Raw genomic sequence first — 12,672 nt, 5'->3', positions numbered from 1 at the left:
AAAGCACATTAGGGCCCCTTTTACAGGAGTTATCAGTGTTGACATTTAGCTTTGCTGTCTTTACAACTGTTTTCTTTTGCCTCTATATTTGGTCAGTTGCTTTGTTCCAATCTAAATATAAACATCCCACCATGGCCATAACCCACTGCATGCCCCATTAGGGGCTTCTGCAGCCAAAAACTTCTTAACAGATCTTCCAGATGTTCTGTGTCAAGTCATACTGTTGAGCACTGAGAATTAGGAACTTGAATGTACAGACAACAAGAACTGAAGAACTTTGTTCAGTTTTGGGTGTTGAGATGTGGATGCTGTGGCATTCAAAGGACAGTTGCTTAAATTTGACATAAGTTATGGTAAAAAAAAATACAGGGATGGAAAGGAGCTGCACCTCATTTGTCTCAGTGAAGGTCAGTGTTCATGACTCCACCACAAAAAAAGACACTGGACAAAAACTGCCTCCGTGGCAGAGTTCCAAGACTAAAACCACTGCTGAACAAAAATAACATTAAGGCCAGAAAACATCTTGATGATCCCCAAGACCTCTGTGGTCTGACGAAACAAAAGGTGAACTTTTTCGAACGTGCGTATCCAATTCTATCGGGCATAAAAGTTACGCCCCATTCCAGAAAAGAACAGTAAAATATGGTGGTGGTAGTGTGATGGTCTGGGGGGTGTTTTACTGCTTCAGTACCTGGAAGACTTGCTGTGATAAATGGTATGTGATAAATTCTGCTGTCTATCTTGAAGGAGAATATCCGGCCATTTGTCGGTGACCTCAAAGTGAAACCAACTTGTGTTCTGCCAGCAGGACAATGATCCAAAACACACCAGCAAGTCCACCTCTGATTGGCTGAAGTAAAACAAACACCCCTGGTAGCAATTATAATGCATTTTATTATTAATAGCCAGGTCATGCATACACCACTAATAGTACCCTGAATGCACTGTACATCTCGCACATTTTAGCAACTCGGAAACTGAGTGACCGTCAGTGGCACTGGGTCAGGGGTCTCAAACACGCGGCCCGCGGGCCAAATGGACACTAGTTTGAGGCCCCCGCCTTGATATGAAAGCTTAATGTTAGTGTGGCCCGCGCAAGTTTGATATGGATGCTGTATGGCAGGGGTCGGGAACCTTTTTGGCGAAGAGAGCCATGAAGGCCAGATATTTTAAAATGTGTATCTGTGAGAGCCATATACATTTTTTTAAACATTCAATGCAATAAAATGTGTGCATTTTTATGTAAGACCAACAGTTTTAGATAATGGGCTCTAATTACGCTGGGCTCTAATGACCAGGCACACCACCCCACGCCAATGGGGTGTGGCCAGCACACTTTCGTGAGCAGCGCAGTGTCTAATAATAAATCAAATACTTGTTGCCATTAATACAACTTCTGCTGCTGCATAGTTTTGCACCGTACTCTGTAGACGTATTTCATTCTTTTGGCCGTCTTTGCCAGAAGGCTTGGTTCTGCAGCTTTAGCTATTTGACTAAAGGAGGAAAGTTTACATTTACATGTTTTTTTTACATCTCAATGACCGAGGTAGACTACAGCATTACCCAGTAATAATCAAGTTTTGGTGTTTGACCTGGAAAATATCATCAGGAAAGATTAGATATGGTTGGCCGTATTGCAGCAGAATATAGATGGACGAATTAAAATGCATAAGAAAGTTGTTGATTTTGAATATTATTTTTAACAGTCATTTCTGTGATGGTTTACTTTAAAATGTTAGCAAAAATAAATTTTTATTGTGGTAAGAAATGCTTGAGAGCCAGATACAGTCATCAAAAGAGCCCTACCTGGCTCCCGACCTCTGCTGTATGGTATCATGTACCCAGAAAAAATTATTACCTTTGATTAATGTTCATGTTAAAGGTTAAATAACTGTTAATAGTTATCCTCCCTATCCGTGTGGAAGTGGTAAGTTTTTGGCTATTTAAGTTTAAAGGAAATTACTTGGAGGCTACCGTTTAGGTGGCTAGCTCTCTAGTTTGCGAGTTAGCATGTGTCTCAAGACCCTGCAGTTGCGCAATATGTTGTAAATAAAAAGAGTATAAATGTGACTATAGTCGTGTTTTGTCATGTCTACAGGGCTCTAATAATGCTTTGTTCATTTTAATCTGAAAAAAATAATTTGTCTACCCACAGACTATATGTGGTTTCTTAATTTTTAATTATTTGCTGTTTTATTATTATTATATTTATTTATTACTGATTGATTGATTTTCTTTATTCTTGATCTTATTTTGTGTAGAAAAATAAAAAGTAAGATATTTGAGAACAGTGGAATGTTTTATCAGAGCTTTTATTGTAGAAAATCGGAACCAAAGCAAAGTTTATTCATTTTTCTGTTTTTAATAAATGCGTTTTTTTTTTGTTTTTTTTTGTAAAACCTGATGCGGCCCAGTCTCACCCAGACCCTAGCTCCAGTGGCCCCCAGGTAAATTGAGTTTGAGACCCCTGCACTAGGTATTCAACTTAATATATGACCTAGTTTTGAGTATGTTTTGTACCACAATTTTATAGGTAATTGGTTGTACTTTGGGGGGGGGGTGTTTGTTGAGTGCGGTTGTCATCCTGAAGGCCCCTGGTGGAAGATACGTGAGAGATACTCAGGTAGCCTGCAAGGCAAGCAGTACAGTTAGCGGGTGAAGGAGTTGGTGATGCTAGCTGCGGTTGTTCGGCCGCCGCTTTTGTCCGTTTATTGCTTCATTTTTGTCAGCCTCAAGGTGTTTACTCCAGGGGGCAAGTGCGGGCCCAAAACACAAGTCTCATTTCATGGAATGGGTTAGCATATTTGCATGTCTAACTGTTGACATTAATGCACCCTGTTGTTCACCACGTCGTGAAAGTCGACCCTTTTCCAGCTTCCAGCCTCTGGGACTGCCTTCTTCTCTAAGCACACTGTACAATAGTTATATATAGCTATAGCTGTACAATAGCTATATATAGCTATAGCTGTACAATAGCTATATATAGCTATAGCTGTACAATAGCTATAGCTGTACAATAGTTATAAATAGCTATAGCTGTACAATAGCTATATATCGCTATAGCTGTACAATAGCTATAGCTGTACAATAGTTATAAATAGCTATAGCTGTACAATAGCTATATATCGCTATAGCTGTACAATAGCTATATATCGCTATAGATGTACAATAGCTATATATAGCTAAAGCTGTACAATAGCTATATACTATAGCTAAAGCTGTACAATAGCTCTACATAGCTAAAGCTGTACAATAGCTATATACTATAGCTAAAGCTGTACAATAGCTCTACATAGCTAAAGCTGTACAATAGCTATATATAGCTATAGATGTACAATAGCTATATATAGCTAATGCTGTACAATAGCTACATATATACGTATAGCTAAAGCTGTACAATAGCTATATAAGTATAGCTAAAGCTGTACAATAGCTATATATCGCTATAGCTGTACAATAGCTATATATACGTAGCTATAGCTGTACAATAGCTATATATACGTAGCTATAGCTGTATAATAGCTATATATACGTAGCTATAGCTGTACAATAGCTATAAGTGTAAATGCCTGAAACCATCATCTTTTTATTTCTCTCTCTTGGTCGTAAGTTCTGCCCTGTGTCAGATGCTCCAGCTCATTTTGGTTACTTCACTTCATGTGCACGTCTTAGCAGATCCCTTCATCACGTGGGACCCTTTCCTTGCTCCTCAGCCATAAAACAAATAGACGGCCTGCCTGGGCGAGGAAGGGGGGGGTGGCTGGTGAAGATGATATTGCCTCTGGTCACAGATAGAGAGCGCCATCGTGACAGCACCCATGCTCTCCGGAGCTGTTAATAGTCAGAGGTGCTTCATGTGACTGCTCTTGGTTGGTAATCTGGGAGCATGTGAACGGCAAAGAGGCTGTCTCTATGGAAATAGGCAATCCTCCAACAAATAGCACCTCAGACAGTCAGAAGCTTCATTATGCAAATTCAGTTGACGTGAATGCACCAAGCAAGCAGGCGCCTCAAGCCAAGCCTCATCGGAATTGGACTGAATAAGGAAGTTTTGAATTTGATGAGCAATATTCCCGTTTAGGATTGAAGGCGAGCGGGAGGCCGGGGGTTAAAACGGGCCAAAGGGACGCACATGGAGGTGATCTGTCATGGTTGTGCTCCCTGTAAATCAGACGTCCATATTTAGTTGGAGAGAGGGGACGGCTTAGCAGTAATGTAAACAAAGCCTGGGAGCAGGAAGGAGGCACAAAGAGGACACCAAGTCCAATGTGTGATGGATGCACCCATGTTTCTTCAGCAAGGAGACATGGAGGAGCTCTTTTTGGATTTTTTCATTTAAAAGTTTCTAGATGCACGGAATGGATCGGAGGCACTGACTCCTAACAGGATTCGGACTCAAAACACTAAAGCAAACTGGACGCTGCGGTACGTCATATCACCACACGTTCTGCTAATGTGAAAATCAAATTAGGGAAGGCACCTCAGACCGACGTCACAGCTAACGCAGCCTGATTGACGACCATCCTCTGCTGATCATGAGTGACTTGTGTTCCGAGAGCTCTGAGGATGAGCAGGTCGAAGTTCAGGATTGGCCTCAGGGACGAAGAAGACTACCAATCATTCAGCTCGTTCCGAGGTCAAAGACAGCATCACCCGGTGGGTCCCCCAAGCTCTCGCCCAAGGACTCCCCACGTGGTTCCCCACGAAACTCCCCTCTGCTCTTCAGAAAGATGATGATGGCCCGGAGCATCAACCTCCAGAGGCGCCGCTTCACCCTGGCACACACGCCCAGGTAGAGTCCATATCTAGAGCGGCTGACAAAATAGTTAGCATTGGTCAATTTGTGCTAATAAGAAGGTATTTGTAAAAATGTATACATACAATAGTCTTTTCTCCCGGTCTTGTGACTTGATCTTCTGCTGATTGTTCCAGCAGACCAGCTGGTAGTTGGAGGGGTACATTGTTCTGGTCTTCTCAGCTGCTGCTGTTGATTTATTTTTGGCCAGTGGATTATAAAGTGTTGCGTTGCCAAGCTCAGGTTAAGGAATTCACACGAGTGCATCATCATTGGGAAATATGCTATGTCAGATTAGCATTTTTACAAAGTAATGTTGATATCTTTTCTTGCTCTTTTTAAATTTTTAAACATTTTTTTGAAGGAAATAGTCACAGGAATGACCGATTTTTGCTTCATTATTTTTTTTTCCAGCTGTCAGTTTTAGTGCTTAGTATCCAACAGGTGTGAGTGTTTTTCCAAAGCTTTGTTCGCCTTTTCCACCCGACTGGAATTACCTCCGCAAACACACGACTCCATGACTCCATGCTTGCTGTCGCTGAATCAGCTGTGTGTGTTGTTCCACTTTGTCGAGCAAACACTGTTGTGTCGGAGACACAGCCCGCTTTCTTCTCCAACCACGTGCTCGTGAAGCAAACCTGCACCGTGTTGGATCATCTAATCGTACACGATATTCGGGATGAACACAGCTGTGTTGGCTGTCGGTAAACTCGGTAAACTCGGTAAAGTTTTATGATCTGCTGTTGCATCTGGCTGACTGGAGGACTTGAATGCACATTAAACATTTACTCAGTCAATAATATTAATGCAAGTCATGTGGTCACTTGGGGCCCTCATCAAAACTAACCTCTCGATGTTTGGAGATGATGAATTAACAGGCCACGTGTCTGTGAACCCCCCTGCCCCCATGGGGGGTCCTGCAGACATTCATTTGCACCAAAAGGTTGCAGTGTCCCTCCCCTGTTAGTGTGGTGAAGTCGCCTTTGGGAAGCCTTTAGGGAAATGGAAATGTTGGAGCAGTTTGCACAGACGCCTCCTCCCTCTTTGTCAATGATTATCTTTCCCTCATTGACGTCCGTACATGGATAAAAGGCGCAGAATATTCCAGTAAACATATCTGATAGAAAAATTAAAAGGCAGGGACAAATGTAGTCAGTGCTGTAAATATGCTTCCTGACTTTTATTAGTGAGTAATGAGTTTTCCTAAAGAAACCAGAACCTCTAAGAAAACTCAAATTGCGTTTGCAAAAGAACGGGAAGACATCACTAGTTTGACAGTTGTTGGAACTCGGCTGCCAAACTGTTTCCGATATTCAAGTGTCTGTTGAAAATCCAAATATTAGCCAGACGGGGGGGGGGGGTTAGTGGAGCACCATTTCAAAGCTCGCTCTCACCATCGAACACATCAAGTTCCAGCTTTTAAAGTGACCGGTTCTGCAAGGAGTCATCTAAGGCGATGTGTCGTGTCTACTTATGTCACAAAAGTTACTGCAGGAGTTGCTGGCAAAAGGACGATACATTAAACAAACCCAGGATCCAATGGAAAATAAATGTCATAGGGAGCACAATTTATTTTCACATCATGTCCAAATTGATTAAGACCTTTTTTTCCACTCCTGATACACCTTGGGAATTTCCCCGTGAAAAGTGAATTTAAATCACGATTCTTCTCTTTAGTCCAGGGGTCTCAAACATGCTGCCCGCGGGCCAAATGTGGCCCGCAGGACACTAGTTTGAGGCCCCCGCCTTGATATGAAAGTTTAATGTTAGTGCGGCCCGCGCAAGTTTGATATGGATGCTGTATGGTATCATGTACCCAGAAAAAATTGATTCATGTTCATGTTAAAGGTTAAATAACTGTTAATAGTTATCCTCCCTATCCGTGTGGAAGTGGTAAGTTTTTGACTTTTTTAAGTTTAAAGGAAATAACTTGAAGGCTACCGTTTAGGTCGCTAGCTCTCTAGTTTGCGAGTTAGCATGTGTCTCAAGACCCTGCAGTTGCGCAATATGTTGTAAATAAAAAGAGTATAAATGTGACTATAGTTGTGTTTTGTCATGTCTACAGGGCTCTAATAATGCTTTGTTCATTTTAATCTGAAAAAATTTGTCTACCCACCAACTATATGTGGTTTCTTAAGTTTTTATTATTTGCCGTTTTATTATTATTATTATATTTATTTATTACTGATTGATTGATTTTCTTTATTCTTGATTTGTTTATTTATTTTTCATCTTATTTTGTGTAGAAAAATAAAAATTAAGATATTTGAGAACAGTGGAATGTTTTATCAGAGCTTTTCTTGTAGAAAATCGGAACCAAAGCAAAGTTTATTCATTTTTCTGTTTTTAATAAATGCGTTTTTTTTTCTTTTTTTGGGGGGGAAAACCTGATGCGGCCCAGTCTCACCCAGACCCTAGCTCCAGTGGCCCCCGAGTAAATTGAGTTTGAGACCCCTGCTTTAGTCAGTCTGAGATAGTAAAATCCTAGCCCTGCTAGTTTCAGTAGTATGAAGTCAACAACATATGTCACACTTGACTTTTGTTTTTTGTCAGAAGCAACAAAGCCCAGTTTAAAAGGGGACCTATGACACTTTTTCCCCTTTTTTTAACCTATAAATGTCGATAAAATGTTGTATTCCCATGTTAAACGATGCTAAAGTTTCAGATAATGAGGTTTGTGTTGAAGTGAGTCCTAAGAGAAGTTTGGGGTGGCTCAAAAGGCTTGTTTTCAGAGGTCGTTGTGATGTCACAGATGGCTGGGTTTCCTTAACATATTAACCGGAAGATGTATGCAAACCGAGGCAAAAGTTAAGCTCAGCTTTCTGACCTTATCTGAAAAGCACACTAACTGGGGTGTACTCTAACCAAGGTTTGATGCAAAAACAAATATAAACGTCTTGGCGTCTGAGGGTGGTTCAAAGATTTTCTGGCATATAGAAATTTTAAAGGGGACCTATGACGCTTTCCCCCTCTTTTCTGACCTATCAATGTCGATAAAATGTTGTATTCCCGTGTTAAACGATGCAAAAGTTTCAGATTATGAGCTTTGTGCATTTAGAAGTGAGCCCTAAGAGAAGTTTGGGGTGGCTTAAAAGGCTCGTTTTCAGAGGTCGTTGTGATGTCACAGATGGCTGGGCTTCCTTAACATAACCGGAAGATGTACGCAAACCGAGGCAAAATTTAAGCACAGATTTCTGACCTTAACTGAAAAGCACACTAACTGGGGTGTACTCTAACCAAGGTTTGATGCAAAAACAAATATAAACGTGTTGGCGTCTGAGGGTGGTTCAAAGATTTTGTGGTATATAGAAATCAGATTCATTGATTATTTTAAGTTGGCGTGAAGATCTGGACAGTCTGCGCGGTGCGGTAGTGGTGTAATGATGTAAGACAGGGGTCAATTTACTTGGGGGCCACTGGAGCTTGGGTCTGGGCGAGACTGGGCCGCAAAAAAAACGCATTTATTAAACACAAAAAATTTTTTTAAATTACATTTTTTTTTTCCAATTTTCTACAAAAAAAGCTCTGATAAAACATTCCACTGTTGTCAAATATCTTACTTTTTATTTTTCTACACAAAATAAGATGAAAAATAAATAAACAAATCAAGAATAAAAAAAATCAATCAGTAATAAATAAATAAATATAATAATAATAATAATAAAAGGGCAAATAATAAAAACTTAAGAAACCACATATAGTTGGTGGGTAGACAAATGATTTTTTTCAGATTAAAATGAACAAAGCATTATTAGAGCCCTGTAGACATGACAAAACACGACTATAGTCACATTTATACTCTTTTTATTTACAACATATTGCGCAACTGCAGGGTCTTGAGACACATGCTAACTCGCAAACTAGAGCGCTAGCGACCTAAACGGTAGCCTTCAAGTTATTTCCTTTAAACTTTAATAGCCAAAAACTTACCACTTCCACACGGATAGGCAGGATAACTATTAACAGTTATTTAACCTTTAACATGAACATGAATCAAACGTAATAATTTTTTCTGGGTACATGATACCATACAGCATCCATATCAAACTTGCGCGGGCCGCACTAACATTAAACTTTCATATCAAGGCGGGGGCCTCAAACTAGTGTCCTGCGGGCCGCGTGTTTGAGACCCCTGGTGTAAGACATTCATTTTCAACAGCAACCCTTTGAGGACAGTTTGCTTGCAAACGGTGCAATGTTCAGTAGTTTGTATGTTTTGGCTGAGATTCCTCCAGTCGTGTTGACGTTGGTGTGAAAAACTACGCTTCCTGACTTGAATGCTTTATTTACTGAACGTGTATTGTCATGTGTGCGTGCATTTGTTTGGATATGGTGCAAAGAAGCGGGATTATGTAATTGTGTTGAGAGAAGAATTCAATATTAAAGAGGGGAATAGAATCAACTTTTGTAAAAAACACACATACAATATTGAAGTATTGATTGACAGGGCGCTGTTATTACCGCTGGCTTGAAGGCAGGATGCTCACACGAAATCGGCCAACGTGGACTAGAACCCAACAACTTGTTCAGGGCCTTCATTTGTATAACATCACTCCACTTATTCGTTACGTAGTCTTTCTCATTCGTGCTTACCTCTCTCAACTGGCCTGCACCCCACCCCACCCCACCCCGTCACTCCCCCAACAGTGTCTCTCTCTGTCTCTCGCACACTGGGGAGATAGTGTTGTTTGTTGTTTCAAGCCCGGTTTGGTCCCACCACTCTCAGGAGAGAAGAGAAGAGGGAGCAGACGCTGGTTGTTGTCCCTCTGACAAGGACTTCGTGGGACGCTGCACTCCGGGGAGCATCCGATGGGATTATAAACGCTGACTTTTTTTCCCCCCAGTAAGGTTAACTCTGCATGGCCTGTTGCTGTTGGCTCAGAAGGGAACCTCTTTTATCATATTGCCAATTCTTCTTTCAAGATCGGTGGGATCTTTCTATGGAGGAAATCCATTTGGATGAACTTTGGAAGCCAGAAAGTCTAACAGTTGAACGATGAGCTGAAAAGTTAGGTGTCATTTCTTTTTCACTCGCTTGCATGGGTTTCACCCCTGAACCCTTATCTCTGGTTTCCGAGATGAGAGCCGTCAAAGCTGGTTGCCTTTTTAGGCATGTCTTGAACATTTGTGCCTCCTTCGCTTCCATGAGAACAACTGCACCTAAAAGCCAAGTGAATGTCCACCTTGATGCACACTGATCTTTTGGTTCTGCACGGAGCTCTTGTAGCAAAATCGAGGAAATACCAAAAAGGATTCACACAACCTGACTTAATGTTGCGTTCGGCTCAAATCCTGCTGGAGTTTACGAGACTGCTGTGCTCCCTTCTCTTGTATCTCAGAGTCCCGTCAAAGGAGACGTGTCTCGTGGCGACATAACGAGGTACCACGCACGCGGCATGTGGTGGTTTTTCACAGCAGTTTCACCCTCACATTCCAAAATTGCTGTTTTGACTCTCGCCATTACAATAAAATGATGAACAAAGACTCTCGCTTTTCAAGGAAGATGCCGGGCAACTTTTCCACCCGCAGGCACTCATGCATTGGGTACGTATTTACATTTTTGACGGTTCATGTCTCTCGAAAACCCAAACTATTTACAATACGATTGCTTGGTTCTGTGATGATGGGTGTTTGTGGTGCTGTTGGTACTCTGGCTGGTTATGACACCGAGGGCCTGAGGGGGTGGGGGGGGGGGCTCTGTGGATCAATGCCTCTGTCCACTGATGTTCCTCCTTGGGCTCTGTTGACCAAAAGCCAAGCCGAGGTGTCGGTGAGGCACGCTTTGGCGGCCATCAAGGACAGTTTGGACGTCCTTAGATGGCTGACATTACCCAGTCAGCAAGTGAATCACACTCTAACAAGTAATTCAGAGTATCTGTTGACACCACTTGATTTAATACATTAATGCGATGTAAAAAATATAATTAATTGATTTAGATAAACTTTCTAAGTTGCTAACTTTATTTTTTAAGTTATGTTCAAATAATAATATTGGCTATTACATGAACTTAATTTAGCATGTCATATACACTCAAATTTTTATTGTTGGTAAGCTTAAAACTAAATTCAAGTTGCCATGACTTCATAAAATTAGCTTGGTAACATAATATACACACCCACATATATATATTAAGTTACTGCTACTTAAAAAGCTATGTGCATTGTTATTATAATTAAGTAGACAACAAATGAAACTACTTTGAATAGAATGATGAAGTCAGTTGACTTAACATATTTCTTTGAGTTACAAACTTAAAAACTTGTCCTTATGACAACAATTATTCAGTAAGCATTACTTAAAATTTAAACACTTTAAAAAGCTAATTTGTGCAATGCAATATTGTTTGTTGGTTCAAAGCAATTTCAAATGAAGTTGTCATAACTAAGAAAGACTAATGGAAACTGTTGCGTTGATTTTTTTTTTGTTGAGGCTAAGCATTTATTTTTTGAGTGTTCACATGAGCGGTTGTGGTTTAGTTTTTAAATCAGATGCCCTTCTTTAATCTTGCAATCGAACACATCATCTGACATCATGACAGGCGGGATTGTGTACCTTGTGTACCTTGTGTACCATGTGTACCGGTGATGAGTAGAAATGTCCATATTAATGGTAATAGTACTTTTAAGCGTTACCATGCATTGTCGCAGAGGTCCAAAAGACGACCCGTCCTTGTAAGGGCTGTTGGAAGACTGCTGCCATGCAAGTGCACAAGCAGACCTTTTCTGCGCTGTGGCCACAAGACATGTGCCTTGAGAGTGTCATCCAATCTCCTCCAGCATGTTTGGATCATATGAGGAGATCAAAGAATGGGCCTGTAAACCACAGCAAGGAGCAGAACAAGCCTTTTATTCTCTCATTACCTGATTTGGACATGAAGATGTCTCCCTGGCTGCTCTGAGTATTTCAGCTAATGTTTAATCGAAGCCCCACCGTAGTTGTCAAAGATGCCGTTGGACACAAAGAAACGTGTTGTGCTGCAGATGTGTCCATTTGAACAGAGATGGTTCTATTCTTAACTGTACCAACAGTACCGGGACACCATTCAGTTTGTCCTCTCTCGCTCCATCTCACACACAAATACACACCACACACACACCATAGCTAGCGTTGCGTAGCTTTTTAAGGCTTCGACAGTGTCGCTGTAGTACGTCGTAACATATCACAAGAAGATACAGGTACTTTGTGGCCATAAAGTTGGAGAGGGACGGGTGCAAGAGTTGACTGACTGGGAATGTGAGATAATTTAGACAAAGCGGGTAAATGCACAGACGACAGGGTGGAGGCGTAGCGATAGAGAGGACGTGGAAGGTGATAGTGCTGCTTTTAGCATGCAGATAAAGACCACAGGGAGAACTGGGTGGTTAGACCGGAGCAAAGTTTAAACAGTAAAAATGGGATATTCTTCAAATGTACACACAAGGCGTTAATGCCAGTATAATACATCATAATGAGGCAAACAAACATGTCAAGTGAGGCTACACAACGAAAGGACGACAGTGTCAATGTCAGAGGTCCCGGCACGCACGCTCGCACGCACATATTTGTCAATATGGCCTGTGTGGCCGCCTGCTCTGTGCGTCACTGCTGTACTCTATACTTTCAGCATGACTGATTTCCCCAATCGCCTCCAGAACTTCATCAATCCCTTTGGGGATCAGCGGCTCGTGACAACTCCAACACAGCTCCGATTTACAAGCACCCCCCCCCCCCCTTTCCCTACAGGACATCTTGTTCATACATCAGCTAATACCTTTTTTAAATGATTGTGTATGGTACAGGCTTCCTACATAAAACATGTGCATCTTTGAAAAAAACATGTTTCAGTACACTCAGCTGTGATGCAACAGTGTCAGATGACTGTTGGTTGTAACCACTA

At 41.3% G+C, this 12,672-nt stretch overlaps 1 protein-coding gene across 5 annotated transcripts in view; it reads left to right on the top strand.

Annotated features, from left to right (window-relative positions):
* Positions 1–12,672, top strand: part of pde4ca (phosphodiesterase 4C, cAMP-specific a) — a 58,289-nt gene that overhangs the window by 6,019 nt on the left and 39,598 nt on the right. Inside the window, exon 1 of one of the 5 annotated variants that reach the window (XM_078791629.1) lies at positions 3,775–4,792. The exons of 1 other annotated variant lie outside the window; for it this stretch is intronic. In XM_078791629.1, the coding sequence (XP_078647755.1) occupies positions 4,536–4,792 (257 nt within the window). In that variant the 5' untranslated portion in view covers positions 3,775–4,535. Of the gene's footprint in view, positions 1–3,774; positions 4,793–9,135; positions 10,340–12,672 lie in introns of those variants that run through there. 3 more of the 5 variants (XM_058066681.2, XM_078791628.1, XM_078791632.1) reach the window with 3 other exon arrangements.

The sequence above is a fragment of the Doryrhamphus excisus genome, linkage group LG6, assembly GCF_037039965.1.
Source record: "Doryrhamphus excisus strain RoL-2023G ecotype Guam linkage group LG6, RoL_Dexc_Guam_v1.1, whole genome shotgun sequence".
Taxonomy (NCBI): Eukaryota; Metazoa; Chordata; class Actinopteri; order Syngnathiformes; family Syngnathidae; genus Doryrhamphus; species Doryrhamphus excisus.
The sequence above is the reverse complement of the archived record's forward strand: the minus strand, read 5'-3'. Positions and strand labels throughout refer to the sequence as shown.